We start from the raw sequence: 16,825 nt of genomic DNA on the forward strand, positions 1-16,825 counted from the left end.
CCGCAGCCGACCTTGGGCGTTCCCGGCCGCGGACACCGGAGCGGAGCCAGAGATGGAACCTTGCTGCTCCTCTCCCTCCCCCCAAAACCACCACCCACAGGCTGCTTCCTCACAGAATAATTTGGGAAGGTTAATCTCTACAGCTACAGCGGGAAGCGTGTGGGCAGTGCCATGAGCAACCGGGCTGTGCTGGAGGACGAGCCGTGCCGTGCCAGCCTCCAGCCTCATCTCCCAAACCCCCGGACCCCAGGAACAGCCCGGGGCAACAGCTCCCTGTGGCTGATGCTGCTTCTCCACCGCAGCCCCGGTAATTCGCGCTCACCCAGAGCGGATGGAAACAGGGCAGAGAATTCCGGTTATTTATTGATTTTACTTTATGAAAATGCGTCACTAATTTGGGGCAGGGATCTCCTCAGAGCTGGAACGGTTAAGATGAAAATCACGACGCCGGTGGGGCTCCAAGGGCCGGGTGGCCGCAGAGCGGGGCTGCCCCGGCTCCCCCCTCCCCTTCCTCCTCCTCCTCCTCCTCTTCCTCCTCCTCCGGGGTTACGCGGGGCGAGGAGCTCAGCGCCACGGGGAGCAGGGCGCACCCGGTCCGCGAGGCTCCCCAAAACCTGCCTGTTTTCTTTTTTTATGGAGGGGTTACGCCCCGGCTGATGAGAGTTGCCATAGAAACGGGGGGAAACCCGGCGGGGAGGGAGGTGGGGGGAGAGGCACCCGCGGCGCCGTCGCTTTAAGATCGCAGAGGAGGGAGCAAATTACGCAGCTGCACGGCTCATCCCTCCCTCCCTTCTTCATCCCTCCCTCCGTCCCCGCTTCATCCCTCCCTCCCTCCCTCCCCATTCCATCCCTCCCTCATCCCTCATCCCTCCCTCCATCCCTCATCCCTCCAGCGCTCCTGGCCGCCCCGCCGCACCCATGAAGGCCGGCGCAGGTGATGGAGGCGGGGGAGGGCGGGGGAGCGGTACAGGGCACCGCACCGGGCACCGCACCGGGCACCTCACCGGGCACCGCACCGGGCCCCGCGCCGCCGCCGCTCACCGCCCGCTCTCTCCCTTCCCCGGCAGGTCGCTGAGCCCCCTCCGCCGGCGCTGCCGCCCCCGATATCGGCGGGGCCCCGCGCAGGTGAGCGGTGCGGGGCGCGGTGCGTGGCGGGGGGCGCGGTGCGGGGCCCCGCGGCCGCCGTGACTCATCCCTTTCTGGCTGCAGATTCGGAGAGGGGAGGCGGGGGGCGCAGCACGGGTCTGCCGGCGCCGCTCCGCACCGCGGGGGGGACACAACGGGGGGGGGCTTCCCGGGGCACGGGGTTCTCGGGGCGGGTCACGGATTAGGCCCGCAGCGCACCCGCATTGCGTGTGCCAGACCCCCGCGGCACACACGGCAGAACCGTATTGCGTGCACCAGATCCCCATGGCATGCCCCGACCCACACTGCAGCCACCTGGACCCCCACCACACCCACCGGTCCTGCTTCACAACCCCCGGACCCACATTACATGCTCTGGGACCCACACAGCGGCATCGGCCACACGTGGTGCTCACCAGACCCACATCTCATGCACCTGACCCACATCTCATGCACCTGACCCTCCCTACACACCTCAGACCCTCCTTGGGTGCCCCAGACCCACGTCACATGCACCAGGTTCTCCCTGCATGGCCCAGTCCCACATCGCACGCACCAGACCCATATCAGCCCCTTGTCACATGCATCAGACCCCATCACATGCATTGGACCCTCCCTGCAAGCACCAGACCCTCCCTGCAGACCCCAGACCCACATCTCATGCACCAGACCCTCCCTGTGCACCCCAAACCCCCCTCTTCTGCACCAGACCCTCCTGCATCCACCAGTCCCACGTCACAGGGATCAGACCCTCATCTTATGCACCAGACTCTCCCTGCAAGCACCAGCCCCACATCTGCTCGTGCAGCATCCCAACGTGTCTCCGGCTCCGTGGGGCATTGCAGGGGCTGGAGCTGCTGTGCAGTTGACATTTTATTACTTAATGGCTTCGTGCTCCGTCTCCAGAGGGACAACAGAAACACCCGAGTGGGCTGAGCTGGGTGCTCTGTTCTCTCCTCCCCGCAAGGTCAGCGCTGTGGTTGTCGCACAGAACCCGCTGCTGGGCGCCTGTTCTGCTCATAAAATCCCGGCGTTCCCACCCTCCCTGGGCAATGGACACTCCGTGCTGTGACCTTGTGCCAGCAGGTGCAAATCCCGGTGTCCAGGGCTGTGGGGGTCAGGGGGGCAGTGCCCCTGCTCCCGCCTCGGCAGCGCCGCAGAGGGCTGAGGCAGGAGATGTGGTGTGTGGTTAAAGTAGGCCATTCTAGCGGTGCGGAGACCCAGGGCTAATCCCCCGGCACCGCCGTCATTCCCAGCCCTCTCTCAAGGTGGATGGTGGTTAGGGGAGACCTGCTTCCGCTGCGCCGAGGCACACAGGGGAGGAGTGGCTGTTGCACTGGAAGATGGATTTGTCTTCCATGTTTTTGCCTTTGTATCCTGAAGGAGTGGGCTCTCCCTTCTGCTTCCCAGTCCTCAGCTGTGCTCCTGGCAGAGCAGCACCTGTGCAGGATGGGCTGTGCAGTGCGATGTCACCTCCGTCCCATCCTGCGGACCTTCCCAGCCCGGGGGGAGACACGGGGTCTGCATCCTGGGTGTCCTGCTCCTGCTCTCATGCTGCTACAGCATTTGTCATGGAGCTCTTTTCCCATTTCCCCTCGACTCCAGAGGGCCCAGCGAGAGCCCAGACTGTGCCCTCTGATCAGGCACCTTGTTTTTAGCTGGTGGGGACTGGGGTTTGTCACCGTCACCTCCCCGTTTGGAGCTGCAGCCAGGTCAGCTGGAAAAGTGATGAACTGCATAACCCGAGCTTTCCGGGTGGTCTTTGTTTTCCTGTAATCTCCGGGTGGCAACTCAGCGTTTTATAACAAACAGGAGAATAAAAGGAGATGCTCCTGCACTTTGGAATGGGATACAAACACTTTTAGCACCATTGATTTTTCTGGTGGTGTTGCATAAACACCCCGTGGGGTTTGTCCCTGCTTGTGCCCTGAGCACTCAGCTCTGCCCTGAGCTGGATTTAGCGGTGGCCTTGGCAGTGCTGGGTTAGCGGTTGGATTTGATGATATTAAAGATCTTTTCCAACCTAAATGGTTCTGTGATTCCATGATCTCCCTCTGCCCGGGACCCAGGTGAAGCTCTGCCTGCTTTGGGATGAGCCATCTCCGCTGGAGCAGAGGCTCCCAGCCTATGGAGATACCACCACATCCTTGGAATCTCCTGAGCAGGAGCAATGCAACCCCTGTAATCCCAAAAATCCCCCATGGCAGGAGTAGGAGCACACACATGATCACCAGTATTTGCCCCCAGCTGGTCAGCTGGTGCCCCCAGTGCTGACCCTCTCCTCCATCAGGGCTTCTGCTGGCCCTGGCTGCTGGATCCTTCTCCTTCCCACTGCACTCCAGCTGTATTCCTGTCCCTTTTCCATTGCAAGCCACCCCTGGCATTGCTGCTGGCCGGGCACACAGGACTCTGCCCCACATCAGCTGCTGGTAGTTGGCCACCTCCAATTCTGGGCTTATTTTTTAGTGTGGAAAAAAAACAGAGGCAGTGTCAGGAAGGCAGGGAAGCTCCTGTGGAGCCCTTTTTGCCCCGTGGAAAACCAAAGCCGTGGTTTCCCTCCCCGTGTTCCCTCTGCTTTTAACCTTGTTCATCCTGGGAGGCCGGAGATCTCCCAGGGGACACCACGGGTCCTCTCCCAGGTCTCTGCAGTGGGTGAAGCTGCTCTCAGACGCTTGGGCTCGGTGCCACCGTTGCAAAAACGCTCCTCACACAGGATGTGCCAAGGGAAACACGGGGATCCGGCAGCGGGCAGGGTGATGGGAGCCTCGACAAAGGAAGCAGTGAGCGAGAAATCCGGGAAAATGTGGCGGCTGCTGGCGCGGCAGCTTCGTGCTGAGGGCTGGCGCTGGCAGTGAGCCCCGGGCTCCCACACCTTCTCCCGTGTTCCCCGTGGGGATGGGACGAGCTGTTGGGGTGTCTCAGCCCAGCACAGCAGCCGGATCCCTCTGAATCCCACCGGAGTTGAGCTTTGGAAGCTCGTGGGCCTGCGGCCCTGAAACCTTCAGAGGAACGAGCTGAGGAACCGTCGGACACTTCACCGAGCCGATGGTGGGGGTCTCTGCAAGGGTTCCATGGCCCTTTTTCCCACTGGGAAGCACCTAGGAGGGGCAATACCTGCCCAGCCCAGTCTGTCTCTCACTGGAACAGCTGATGGATCCATCATGGAGTGGGGAAGTGGCAGGATTGGTGGCAAAGAGGCATCTCTGCGGAGCAGTGATCCCAAAAAGGAGCTGAGCTGCTCTTCCCAGGAAAATCTTCCTCTGGGGCACGAGGCTGAGCCTTGAGGCGCTCTGCCACTGCTCTGTCACTGCTCTGCCATCCTTTGCCCTTGGCATCAGAGTCATGGTGTGATCAGTGGGTTGGCAGAGCCCCAAGTCCCCTCTGTGGCTGGTGGCACCCACCTGGGGATGTGCCCTATGGTCACCCACGCCAGGACAGTGGCAGTGTGGGGTTCTTGTGCCAGTTCTGCATCCCAGCCCTCCTTGGGGGATCTGCTTTTCGTGCTGCAGCTCCAGTTGTTTCCTTTATTTATCAGGGATTCCCCAGGCTAATTCCACTGCATGGAACAAGCCCTGGTTTGTGCTGTTGTTTTTAAAAGTGCTCCCCTCCTGTTCCACGTGTGCCAGGGGACTCACAGGGAGTTTTGCTGTTGGAGGCTCCAGGAATGTGTTGGTTCTGGTGCCCCCAGTATGGGGACAAACCAGTGCCCCCTGATCTTGCTCCAGGAATTGTCATGACCACCTCTGCTCTGGAGACAGGCTGGGAGAGCTGGGGTTGTTCAGTCTGGAGAAGAAAAGGCTCCAGGGAGACCTTAGAGCACCTTCCAGTGCCTAAAGGGGCTCCAAGAAAGCTGGAGAAGGACTTTGGACAAGGGCCTGGAGTGACAGGACAAGGGGGAATGGCTTCACACTGACAGAGAGCAGGGTTAGATGGGATATGGTGAAGAAATTCTTCCCTGTGAGGGTGGTGAGGCCCTGGCACAGGTTGTGCAGAGAAGCTGTGGCTGCCTCATCCCTGGAAGTGTTCAAAGCCAGGTTGGATGGGCCTTGGAGCAACCTGGGCTAGTGGAAGGTGTCCCTGCCCATGGCAGAGGAGTTGAAATGAGATGAGCTTTAAGGTCCCTTCCAACCCAAACCATTCTGTGATTCTAAACCCCCTCCACAGACAGGGATGCCACCCACTAGACCGGAGTTAATCGTGGATTTCTCCTTGGCTTCCTAGTGAGGCTCCGTTGGTGCTGCAGCTGCTCATCCTGGTCCATGTGACGGGGGTAATTCTGAGTGCAGATCAGTAATTTCCTCAGCCTTCAGGAGCCATGTACCACATGGGAAGGGCTGTGTTCTGCTCTGGTGCTGAGTCTGCCCACCCTGCCTGTCCTGGGCAGCCCTTGGGCACAGTGAGGCTTCCGGGGAGAGACTGAAGTGGCCCATTGATTCTTTGGGAATAAAGGCAGTGCCGGTTTATTACCGGTGATTGAATTCCAGACACCCTGGGCGCTGTGGGAGGCGCTGAGCCTCGGCGTGGGCACCAGGCAAGTCTGCAGCAGTGGGAGGAGGAAGAGAACGAAATGAGCTCCTCAGACATGAGGTCAAATCCAGGCTTCCCCACAGAACTGTTCCTACCTGAGGATGCTGGCGGGGGGTGCCTGGGGTGCAGCATGGGGAGCTCTCAGGAGCCCCAAGGGCTGGACACACAGCGTGCCATCTGTGGGGCTGGCGCTTACAGGGACCCCTGTGCAGAGTGGCTTGGCATGAGGGTGACTCTGTCATGAGTGGGGAAAGATCTGGATGTGGCTGGGGTACCACTGGGCTGATAACAGATATCACTGGGCTGCAGGACCCGGGACACAGGGCTTGGGGCTGCGAGAGGGCAAGGAGTCAAACCCCGGTGGCCACAGATCTCCCTAAATCCCTGCTGGAGAGCTGTTGGAGTGCAGGCTGTGCCGCAGCCCGGCATGGCGCTGCCGGAGGATGCCGGAGAATCCTGGAGGATGCTCCTGCTGGCCACGCTCGGCTCCCTGTGGATGCTGATTCACGCTGCTGCAGCAGCAGAGCTCGCAGCCACTCGGGAGCAGTGATCCAGCAGGACAGGGCGCTGCCTCCCCCTGCCCAGGTCATCTCCTGGCAAATCCATCCCAGGTCGGAGCAGCAGGACCCCCAACTCGTTCTTGCAGTGTCCCAGGGGAGCTGGCACCCCCCTGGCTGGGGCTGGGGGTGCCCTGTGGCTGCATTCTGGGCTCTTCAGTGCCCTGGTTTGGAGATCAGGGAGCAGCAAATCCTGGGCAAAAGAGAGGCCTGGGCTGGTCAGGGTGGGCCTTGAGGCAGCCTGGAAAAAAACACCCTGGGGTGGCAAGTGCAGAAAGCTGCACTGGGGTGAGCTGGCTGTGCCCCCTCTCCTCTCCCGCCTCCCCTCTTGTCCCACTCCTCGCAGTCCCCGGGAGCAGGGCCAGCAGCACTGAGTGTTTCCTGTCACCCATCGATTATGTGCTGGCTGGTCCCATCGCTCGCGTTGCTCTGCCAAAATCTGGGATAAATGCTGGCATTGTGAATGGGCTTGGGGACGGGGAGGGGGGGCCACAGGGTGCCCCCAGCCTGTCCTTCTCTGGCAGAGCGTGAGCCCAGCGGGGATCCCAGCAGTGCCTTGGGATGTTTGGCAGGATGCGGGTGCTGAGCGGATGCTTCCCTTGCTCCCTGACATCCTGCGTGTGCCCGAGGTGCTGCAAGCCTCTGGATCTGGCCTATTTATTTACAGGAAAGCAGGCTCTGTGTTTCCCAGGGGATTAGCTGCTGCTGCCTCATCATGCAGGGATCTGTTCTTCCTCACCTCATGTCACTGCTGAATGCGTGATTTGGACTTAATTGTGGAAGAGCAGGCGCCCATCCCGCTGCAGGGAGAGCTGCCTGCCCAGGGAGGTCCAGGGATGGGTGTCAGAGCCCTTGTCCCATCTCTGCCCTGAGTAATGCCACCACTGCAGGCACCCTCTGTCCCTGTGGCATGCCCTCCTCCTGGCATGGATGGGGCCCTGGAGGAAGGGGGAATCTTGTCCCGTGTCTGGAGCCTGGTGGGAAAGGAGCTCCAGACCATGAGCAGGCAGGCACCTGCTCTGCTTCTGTTCTAAATTAAGAACACCCTCACCCTGTGCCCCCAGCATCCTGATGTGCCCTAGGCATGCTGCATCCCAGCATTCCCAGGTTATGGGAGGCCGGCAGGAAGCACAGCCCAGATGTGCAGGGGATGCTGTCCCCATCTGCCCTGGTACTGGTGGCCCTGGGGACTACACTGATGCCCCGGTGCCAGGGCCCACCTACCCTTTTGCAGGGTCTCTGCCTCCCCGGGGCCATGTTCCTGCCTTCACCTCCTCTCTCTCTGTTGCCTTCACCCGCAGTTCCCCGTGCCCAGGACCCGTGGCACCGCGGCCATGTCCATGCCGGGGAGCAGACGCTCGTCCACGGGATCTCGAAGGTGAATATGCTTCAACCTCTGGCCCCAGGACCGGGCACCAGCGCCTGCAGCCGGGAGGGGATGATCCCCACACCTCCACCACCAGCTGCCACTTCGCAGCACGAACCCCCAGCCCAGCTTTCGGGGGGTTGCATGGCGCTGCCCACTGCACAGCACTTCCCTGTCCGTGCATGTGGCCCCCTGAGCGCTGCACTGCCCGTCCCTCTGTCCGTCTGTGCCACAGCCAGGATCGACCCCACCGTCCATCTGGGCGAAGGCAGGCAGTGAGTGGTGGAGAGCGCTGGGGTTGGGGCAGTGAAACTGGGAGGTGTGTTAGCCCTTGGAAAGTCTCTCCTCGAGCGGAGTGAGAGAGGCAAAAAAAAAAAGGGAGGACAAAAAGCGTTTGTTCCTTTCCGATGTCTCCATGGCCTGGACTGCTGTTATGGAGGTAGAGGCCCAGAATGGGCAGGGAGAAGAGGCAGAGCTGCCCACATGGAGGGGATGCTCTGGCAGACATGGCTCGAGCTCTGTCGGGGCCACGCTCCCAGGGGACTCTCCAGGGGCTCCCGGGGGGTCCCAGGGGCTCCCAAGGTCCTCAGGGTGCATGGATGCTGTACCAGCATCCAGGGGCTGCCACACCAGGGAGGGGGGAGCGGGTGGGCGTCTCCCCCCCCAGCCTTGCCTTTGTACCCGTCACCATGTCCGTGCCATTTTGATCCCTGCTGTTTGTTTTGTCCTTTTGTCTTGTGTGTTCTCGGTGTGGTGGTTGGCAGTCGCGGGGTTTATGGACGGAGTGGCTTTGCCTCCTTCTTTAAGTCTTCAGCGCCCTCAGCCACTCGGCCTGAGACACAGCCTCTTCTCCCTGCCTCCAGGCGCCCCTCGCCCCCCGGGAGGGACACCTACGGCACCTCCTCGCTGAGCAGCAGCAGCAATTCTGGCTCCTGCAAGGGCAGCGACAGCAGCCCCACCCCAAGGTAACCCATCACCCGTGGCCCCAGGGTGGCTGCCAGGTGCCCCCAGGCAGGGGGAGCAGCCCCCCCCACGCTGCCGGTGCCGGTGCCCGGCGGGGACAGGAGCGCAGGGCCCGGTGGAGTGAGGCTGTGCGCGTGGTGGCTGGGGGAGCTGGAGCTGGCAGAGCTGCTGGCGTGTCTCCAAAGACCCTCACTATCCTCCTCCAAACCTCTCCACTGCTGCTGTTGTGTTGTGTCCCTCCCTGTCCCCCTGCCTGCCACTCAGGGACCCCCGTCATCCCCTCCCCTCTGTCCTGCTGTGGCTGTGGCTTGCACGCTGCACGCTCCCTCCTGCCGTTCCCACACTCCAAGGAGCACCTGGATCCTTCCAGACCAAAGGCACGAGAACAAGAACTTCGCTTCCATCCCCTTGTGTTGCCTGGCAAAAGTTTGGCAAGAGCTGGTGGCACCCTGGGTTCTTAGCAGGGAGCTGCTGGTGTGTTTGGGGCACAGGCAGCTGGCACTGATCTGTGGGACGAGCACCAGCCCCAGCCCCTCAGGCACAGCAGCCCGTGGTGCACTGCTCCAGGGAGTGAGGCCCAACTCCTGCCTGTCCACAGCCACCTTCCAGCTCCCAGAGGTGGAGTCAGTCTGGGAGGGTCTGAAGGGCCCGGGGGTGACATGGTGATCAGGGCCCAATGGCCATCCTGCTGCCATGGGGCATTCCAAGGCCACAGTCCTGCCTGGATGCTTCTAACGTGATGCTTCTGTCCCTGGCCGAAGGCTGCTGGGCTGCTGGCCACCATCCACAGGGGCTTTGGGATGGCCCCCTGCCATGCACAGGGAATTCCCACCACCCTGTTGCTGTGCACAGGGAATTCGGTTCCCCCCCTGCCATGCAGGAGCTGCTCATGCTGCTCCCAGCTCTCCACGTGCCTCCCAGCCCACCATGTAGCCCTAAATGTGCAAAACCAGCCTCCCTGAGCAGCCCCTGCTCTCTGCACTGCCCTAGGCTTTGGGCCAGAGATGTCACTTCGTCCACCCCAGTGCCAGTGGTGGCACAAGGAGGGTCCGGATGTGCCGCTGGCCCAGCCTGAAGCAAATGCTGGATGCCCTGGCTTGTTCTCCAGGGGCAGGACAGCCACCATCTCCAGACCTGCTCCATCCCAAACCCTTCTATTCCCCATCTTCTGCCTCCATCCCTGATGGGGCTGATCCCACCCTGGGGTCTCCATCCATGTCAGTCATTCCTGGAAAGCTCACACAGAGGCCTTGGTGCCCACCTGCTCCCAGCTCTGCTCGTGCCCTAGCGAAATGCCCAGCTCAGAAGGCTCAGTGCCCACCAGTAGCACCAGTGGGTCCAGAGGCTGCACCTACCCTCCTGCCAGTGGCACAGCACCTGAGACACCCACCTTGCCCCTCCTGCCAGCAGCACAGCACCCTCAGGCACCCATCCTGCCCCTCCTGCGAGCAACACAGCACCTGAGACACACATCCCACCCCTCCTGCCAGCAGCACAGCACCCTCAGGCACCCATCCTGCCCCTTCTGCTCCCAGGGCTCCTTCGGGATGTGCTGTGGGGCTGCACCCTGGGAGCAGGTTGGTACCCCTGTGCCAAGCCTGTGCCGAGCCTGGCACTGGCGGTGGGTGACACCCGTGTCCCTGCAGGCGCTCGTCCAAGTACAACCTCTGCAGTGACAACCATGGGATAAAGCCACCGACGCCGGAGCAGTACCTGACCCCCCTGCAGCAGAAGGAGGTCTGCATCCGGCACCTGAAGGCTCGCCTGAAGGACACGCAGGAGCGGCTGCAGGACAGGTGAGCACGGGAGCAGCAGGCACTGACTCCCTGGCACGGGAGCAGCCGGGAAGGGTCCTGGCACCGGCCATCGCCACCCGCCGTGGCAGCTCCTGTCTGGGACTGGTCCTTCTGGGGGTCTCGGTTCCCAGCACGGCATCTTGTCCTCGGGCTCGTGCCCGGGTGCCGAGGTCACGGCTGCACTGTGGCATTGCAGGGGTCTGGCACTGCTGCCCATCCAGCCCAGGAGCCGCAGATTAGGGGGCCGTGGAGCCCCCCGTCCCACCTGTGGTGGCTGCGCTCTCCCCTCGCCCCGGTTAAGTCCCTGCCGTGCTTTTGCTGAATTTCAGCGTCAGAGGGTGGCTAATCCCCATCTGCTCCTCTCGGGCTTAGGCATGTCCTCATTGGAATGCCAGCTGCCACGCGCCTGCCCAGGGCACCTGCCCACCCCCATGCAGCCCTCGGGAGCCCTGGGCGCTGCAGCCCCTCTGGGAGAAGGCTGAGCGTCACTTCCAGGGATCCTTGAGCATCACTCCCAGGGGATCCCTGAGCATCAATCCTGAGGGTCCCTGAGCATCATTCTTAGGAGTCCCTCAGCATCACTCCCAAGGGTCTCTGAGCATCACTCTCAGGGGTCCATCAGCATTGCTCCTGAGGGTCCCTGAGCATCCCTCCTCAGGGTCCCTGAGTGTCACCCCCCTGGGGGCCTTGGCATTGCTCCTGAGGGTCCTCAAGCCACTGGATGCAGTCACGAGTGATCCAGTCACCGGGTTATGGGTGATCCAACTCAGTCCTGGGCACACGAGGACGGGGCTGTCCCCACAGCCCCCTCAGCGCCGTGGCGGTGCCCTCCCATCTCCGCAGGGACGCTGAGATCGAGGACCTGAAGACGCAGCTGTCACGGATGCAGGAGGACTGGATCGAGGAGGAGTGCCACCGCGTGGAGGCCCAGCTGGCGCTGAAGGAGGCCCGCAAGGAGATAAAGCAGCTGAAGCAGGTCATCGACACGGTGAAGAACAACCTGCTGGAGAAGGACAAGGGCCTCCAGAAGTATTTTGTGGACATCAACATCCAGAACAAGAAGCTGGAGACGCTGCTGCACAGCATGGAGGTGGCGCAGAACGGGGCGCTGAAGGAGGAGGGGGCCGGCGAGTCGGCCGGGGGGTCCCCAGCCCGATCCCTCACCCGCAGCTCCACCTACACCAAGCTGAGCGACCAGGGGGCCGGGGACCGCAACGTGGGGGGCTCTCAGACCATCTCGCTGGACGAGGGGGCCGACAGTGGCTTCGTGGGGATGGAGGAGGCTCCGGGCCACACGGACCCGCTGGAGGTGGGGGGTGAGCCTGGCAGCCGCCTGCCCCCCAGCAACACCTACGAGAAGGTGCTGGGACTGCGGGGCAGCGTGGAGGCAGGGGTGCAGGCCAGCTGCATGCAGGAGCGGGCCATCCAGACGGACTTTGTGCCCTGCCAGCCCGACCTGGACACCATCCTGGAGAAGGTGATGAAGTCCCAGGCTTGCAGCTTGGGCAGCCCCACCTCCGCCTGGGTCTCCGAAATGGAAGACACGATGCCCGTCCCTGAGCTCGCCAACCCCTCTGGGGCCACGGACATGCTGGTGGCTGAGCCCGATGCCACGACGGCGGGTAGTGGCGGTGCTGAGGGCGGTGTCCCCTGCAACCCCGCGGTGCGGCAGCCCCCCAGCGCCAGCCCCTCGGTGGCCATCGCCTGCGTGGCGGATGAGGAGCTGACAGAGGCGACCGGCTGCGAGAACAACCCTTCCAAGAGCTACTGGAGCCGCCACTTCATCGTGGATCTGCTGGCAGTGGTGGTGCCGGCGGTGCCCACGGTGGCCTGGCTGTGCCGCTCGCAGCGGCGGCAGGGCCAGCCCATCTACAACATCAGCTCCCTGCTGCGGGGCTGCTGCACCGTCGCCCTCCACTCCATCCGCAGGATGGGCTGTCGCCCCGTCGCCAGCCCTGGCCCCGGGGGCAGTGCCCAGCCCTGACCCCACCCCGAGGCCCCCACCCGCCCCCATGGACCCGACTGCTGATTGTAAAACCCTGGTGTGGCACTGGCGGGTGGGAAGGGGTGGAGGGGTCTGTGGGTGCATCGGGGTGTGCTGCCCCCTCCAGCTGCTCTGTCCTGGAGGATGGAAAGGACTGTTGTTGGAAGAGGGGCACTAAAAGTCACCCTTTGCTGATGGACACCCCTGCCCATGCCTCTGGCTGTGGGGGACTGCACCCACCGGGTGGGCTCTCCCTCCATTGCACTTGCTTCTCGGTTGTCCCCAGGCTGTCCCAAGGGCCAGCCCTGACACGGGCAGTTGATGGTAAGCAGCTGATGGCAGCAGGGATCACTGGGGGTGCAGTGGTTCCTTGCTCCAGGTGCAGAGTCTGTCTGTGGGCAGGGGGATGGGGGGATCCTGCCCAGAAACAGGAACCAGCTCCGGAGCGGTTTGGTCCAGCTGCTCATTCCCTAGGAGATGCTCCCCACATGGGGATGGAACTGTGCTGTGGCTCACGCACGGAGCGCCCCAAGGAAGCCATGGGCTCTCCCTCCCTTTGCTTTGCACTATATTCACTTTTTTTTGGGTACAGACTGAAGCCTGGTTGTTGGAACTCTGGCCACCAGACAGCAGGTCCGGGGCCTCTCGTGGTTTTGGCAGCGGTGATGCCGGTTATCCCACCATGTGCTGGAGCTCGGATGCCTTTGCCGGGGTGCGGGCAGCGCCGTGCAGGCAGAGCCAAGCCCTTTGCCCCCCCGGCCCACCCAAATTCCCGCTTTGCTGGTGGCCTCCAGAAAAATGCCTTTTTTTTGTTGTTGCTGAGATGCAAAGACAGCAAGGATTGCTCAGCGGGGCTGTTGGGGCGCGGCACTCAGGGCTCCCCCGGGTGCGCCGCGCTCCCACCCCACGAATGTCTGTGGTTTCTTCGTGACTTGAACTAACAGTGTTTTTCTCCCCACCCCATCCCACCCCAACCCCACTCCCCCACCCACGGGTGCCACTGGCCGGGTGCCCTGGGAGGCGGTGATGCTCCACATGCGCCCCATCCCGCGTGCCCCACGCTTCCCTGCATCCCCCATCCTCTGGCTCTGCCTGTGCTGGGGGGCAGTGGGGGCAGCAGCTCTTCCACCAGCACAGCACCAGGTGCTGGGGAAAAGATCTGGGGAGCAGCAGTGTCCGGGCAGCTGGGGCAGGTGGAAGCGGAGCTGGGATGTTCGCCTCTCGTGCAATGTATTTGTGGATCTGTGTACACGTCTGTTAGACTATCCAAAGCTTTGCCAAGAAATAAATGTAACGATTATATTTGAAGGACAAATCCATATAATATATTTTTTAAATACAGAACTGAAAAAGCTGTAACCCCCCTCTTCTTGTTTCCCCTGTCCTGTACTCGCTCTCTGTGGTGGATGTAATAAATGTCGCTGGGTCTGTGTCTGCTTTGGCTGGAGCCAGCCCTTGGCGTCCACCCTGAGGGGAACTGGCCTGAGCGGGGACATGGGGACCCTGGGACAGGACACCTGCCCCACCCCTTCTGAGGAGAGGAAGAACCACCCAGCAGCCACCAGCCTCTGGAGCAATGAGGAGTTTCACATTAGAAAAGTTTCTTTTGAAGTGTTGTGGTTTCCCCTCAGCAGCTCCTCCAGGCTTCCAGCGTCAGGTCCCCGGGAAGGCATTGATGGCATCACAGGTCAGGGATGGAGTGGTCCATGGACGACTTCACCAGCCCTGATGAGAGCCTGGGCAGAGGGAGAGGGGAGATCAGTGAGGGGAACACAGGGGGCCTTGTGGGGTGTGGGGATCCCTGTGGCCCCACATTCTCACCGTTTGACCATGTGCTCGTAGATCACGGTGGGGATGATGGTCAGCGTCACCACGTTCCCAGCCCCTGCCAGCACCTCCGTGAGCTGCTTATCCTGCAAGAGAGAGCAGGGGGGGTTTTAGGGTGCCCAGCTTTGCTCAGAACCCCCACAGCTTCTCTGGCCACATCCTGAACTCCCTGGGCACATCCTGTGCCACCAGCAGGGCACAGCCCTACCTTCATGCCGATGACGTTCTGGCCGTTCACCTCACAGATGCAGTGGTTGATGAGGAGCCCGTTGCGGGCGGCTGAGCTGTCCTTGGCCAGCGACACGATCTTCCCCTTCTTCACCACGATGCCGACGTGGCCGGTGCTGTCCTTGTGCAGGGTGACAGTGCGCTGGAAAGGCCTGTGGGAGAGCACGGTCAGTGCCAGCACTGCCACCATCGGCACTGCCACCAGCACTGCCACCTGCTCACCTGTCCCGCACCACCATGACGATTTTTTCGGGGTTCGCCTTCTTCAGTGCCCGCTGTGCCTTGTCGCTGCTCCAGCCCGCGCAGTTCTTGCCGTCGATCTGCAGCACCTGGTCCCCGAAGCGCAGCCCCACCAGCGCCGCCGGCGAGTTGGCCTTCACCAGCTGCACGAAGATGCCCTGGGGGCACAGAGGAGCGGTGGCACAGTGCCATGGTATGCTGTGCCGTGGCAGGCTGTGGCATTTGATGCCAGGCGTTGCTGTGCCATGAGACACCGTGCCGTGAGGCACTGTCACGCTTATGCCACGAGCGCACCACGTCACGTCGTGCCACACTGTCCTGTGCCTTGCCCAGCCCCGTGCCAGCCCAGCCCCTCACCTGGTCGACGTTCTTCAGGTGCAGCCCCGTCTTGCCCCGCTCGTCCTTGCACAGGTGGATCTCCCGCACGCCCGGCTTGATCTCTGCCCGCCGCAGCCCCGCGCTGTTCCCGCTCAGGGGGGCGACCAGCTGGCCCGGGGTGGGGCCCACGGGGGTCAGGGCCTGTGGTGGAGCCAGGAGTCAGTGGGAATGGAGGGAACACAGGGCCCTGTGCACCTCAGCCCTCAGGGGATGCTGCGTGCCTTCCCCGGGCAGGATGCGGACCCAAAAGGACTCCCACCATGGCACGGGGACCCCATGTGGGGCAGGGAGAGCCGCCAGCCCAGACACCTACGGTGTTGTCCTCCGGGTGCAGGTTCTTCTGGATCTCCTCGCTGGAGAGCGTGAGTCCCATGTAGTTCTCCAGCTCGGCCAGGTTGGGGTACAGCACAGGTGGCTCTGCGGGACGCACCGAGGGTGGCCTCAGCTCCCGGGGTCCCCAACCCACAGCCATCGCCACCTCCACCCCATGAGCCCCTTGAGACCATGGGCCAGCAGAAAGAAACTCCCAAATTCCATCCTCCGCCCACGTACTGAGTTTTGGGGGGTCTCAGCTGAGTCCCTCACACGGTGTGCATCACCCTCCCCCCACAGCCCCTGGACAGCCAAGCTGGTCATGCCCCACGTTACCGGTGCCCGAGGTGAGCTTTGGCTTCTCCGTGACCACAGTGGTGGGGGGGGTCCTCACCCCGGCAGCTGCCTGTGCCTGCCAAGAGATGGGGTCTGCTCAGTGCTGTGCCCCCCACCCTGTGCACCCTCCACTGGGGTCTGCTCACCCCCCCGAACGCTGCTGAGCTGGCACTGACCTGCAGGACCTGATGGCCCTTCATGTCCTCCAGGGAGGGGTAGAGCGTTGCCATCGCTGCTGCTGCCTGGGGACAGGGAGGGAGCGGTGCAGGGACTCAGACTGGCTGTCACCCAGAGCCTCTGGCATGACTCAAGGGTGTGTCACCAGGGCCACCACCTCCACCACTTCCCGGTGGCTGGGACATGGGTGGCTGCCAGGCACAGGCACCTGGGCTTTGCTTGGCTGGTGGCAGGTCCCACTCCCCGTGTCCACCTGCCCAGTGAGGCCATCCCAGCATCACCCAGACAAGAGAGAGGGATATCCCATGGGAACAGCCCCTGTGCCTCCCATCAGCCCCTCTGCTCCCCATGTCCACCTGCCCTGTGGGGCCACTCTGGCATCATCCAGACAAGAGAGAGGGATATCCCATGGGAACAGCCCCTCTGCCCCTCATCAGCCCCCTCTGTCCCAAGTGCACCTCATACTGAGCCCAGGGCAAGGTTGTGCCCTCCCACCTCTGCCCCATAGTGCTGCATTCCCCAGAAAGTATCATCCAAAACTGGGGGCTAGGAGCCAAATCCAGACCCAGCTGAGCCCTGCAGTAACCAGGCAGGATCCCACCCACAGCTCAGGGATGGCAGCAGCATCCAACGGACAAGACTGTCCAAGCCCAACCCTGGCACCCCTGCACTCACCTGCCAACAGCTCCCAGATCCTTGTGACACCCTTTTCCTGGCCACTGGATTTTATAGCCATGCCCAGCCCAGGGAGGGGCCAGGCAGCCTCAGCTGATTGCACTCCCCCGCCAGATAGGGCATAGGTGAGGAAGAGGAAGTGGAAGCTGAAGGCAACACTGTGCAGGGCTTGGGGACAGGGACTGGGATGAGGACAGGGGTGGCTTTCCGTGGGTTTGGGCATCCTGGAGGAGCAGGGATGGGCCTGTAGCCCAACTCTCCCCTCTACATCACCCCTGCTGTCAAGCCCAGCACATGGCTTGGTCCCCCCCAAGTGGGAGCCCCCCACCACACC

At 62.5% G+C, this 16,825-nt stretch overlaps 2 protein-coding genes across 4 annotated transcripts; one reads left to right on the plus strand and one right to left on the minus strand.

Annotated features, from left to right (window-relative positions):
- The first annotated feature begins 827 nt into the window (after positions 1-827).
- Positions 828-13,633, plus strand: SNPH (syntaphilin). Of its 3 annotated transcripts, XM_050313408.1 has the most exons (6): positions 828-934; positions 1,068-1,125; positions 7,511-7,587; positions 8,340-8,540; positions 10,185-10,334; positions 11,178-13,633. In XM_050313408.1, the coding sequence occupies exons 3-6, from the start codon at positions 7,544-7,546 to the stop codon at positions 12,316-12,318; spliced, it is 1,536 nt and encodes a 511-aa protein (XP_050169365.1). In that variant the 5' UTR covers positions 828-934; positions 1,068-1,125; positions 7,511-7,543; the 3' UTR covers positions 12,319-13,633. The 3 variants fall into 3 exon arrangements, with proteins under 3 accessions (XP_050169365.1, XP_050169363.1, XP_050169364.1); XM_050313406.1 differs by lacking the exons at positions 828-934; positions 1,068-1,125; positions 7,511-7,587 and adding an exon at positions 7,594-7,850; XM_050313407.1 differs by lacking the exons at positions 828-934; positions 1,068-1,125; positions 7,511-7,587 and adding an exon at positions 7,594-7,850 and having other exon boundaries at positions 8,439-8,540.
- Positions 13,634-13,796: 163 nt separating this feature from the next.
- Positions 13,797-15,887, minus strand: SDCBP2 (syndecan binding protein 2). Its single transcript, XM_050313413.1, has 8 exons — positions 15,816-15,887; positions 15,640-15,715; positions 15,305-15,408; positions 14,971-15,132; positions 14,596-14,771; positions 14,354-14,525; positions 14,140-14,231; positions 13,797-14,054 (listed from the first exon to the last, which is right to left on the minus strand). Exons 1-8 carry the CDS (start codon positions 15,867-15,869, stop codon positions 14,000-14,002), a joined length of 891 nt encoding a protein of 296 aa, XP_050169370.1. The 5' UTR covers positions 15,870-15,887; the 3' UTR covers positions 13,797-13,999.
- Positions 15,888-16,825: the final 938 nt, after the last annotated feature.

Source organism: Myiozetetes cayanensis, unplaced genomic scaffold (assembly GCF_022539395.1).
Source record: "Myiozetetes cayanensis isolate MyiCay16 unplaced genomic scaffold, myiCay2020 scf19, whole genome shotgun sequence".
NCBI classification, from domain to species: domain Eukaryota; kingdom Metazoa; phylum Chordata; class Aves; order Passeriformes; family Tyrannidae; genus Myiozetetes; species Myiozetetes cayanensis.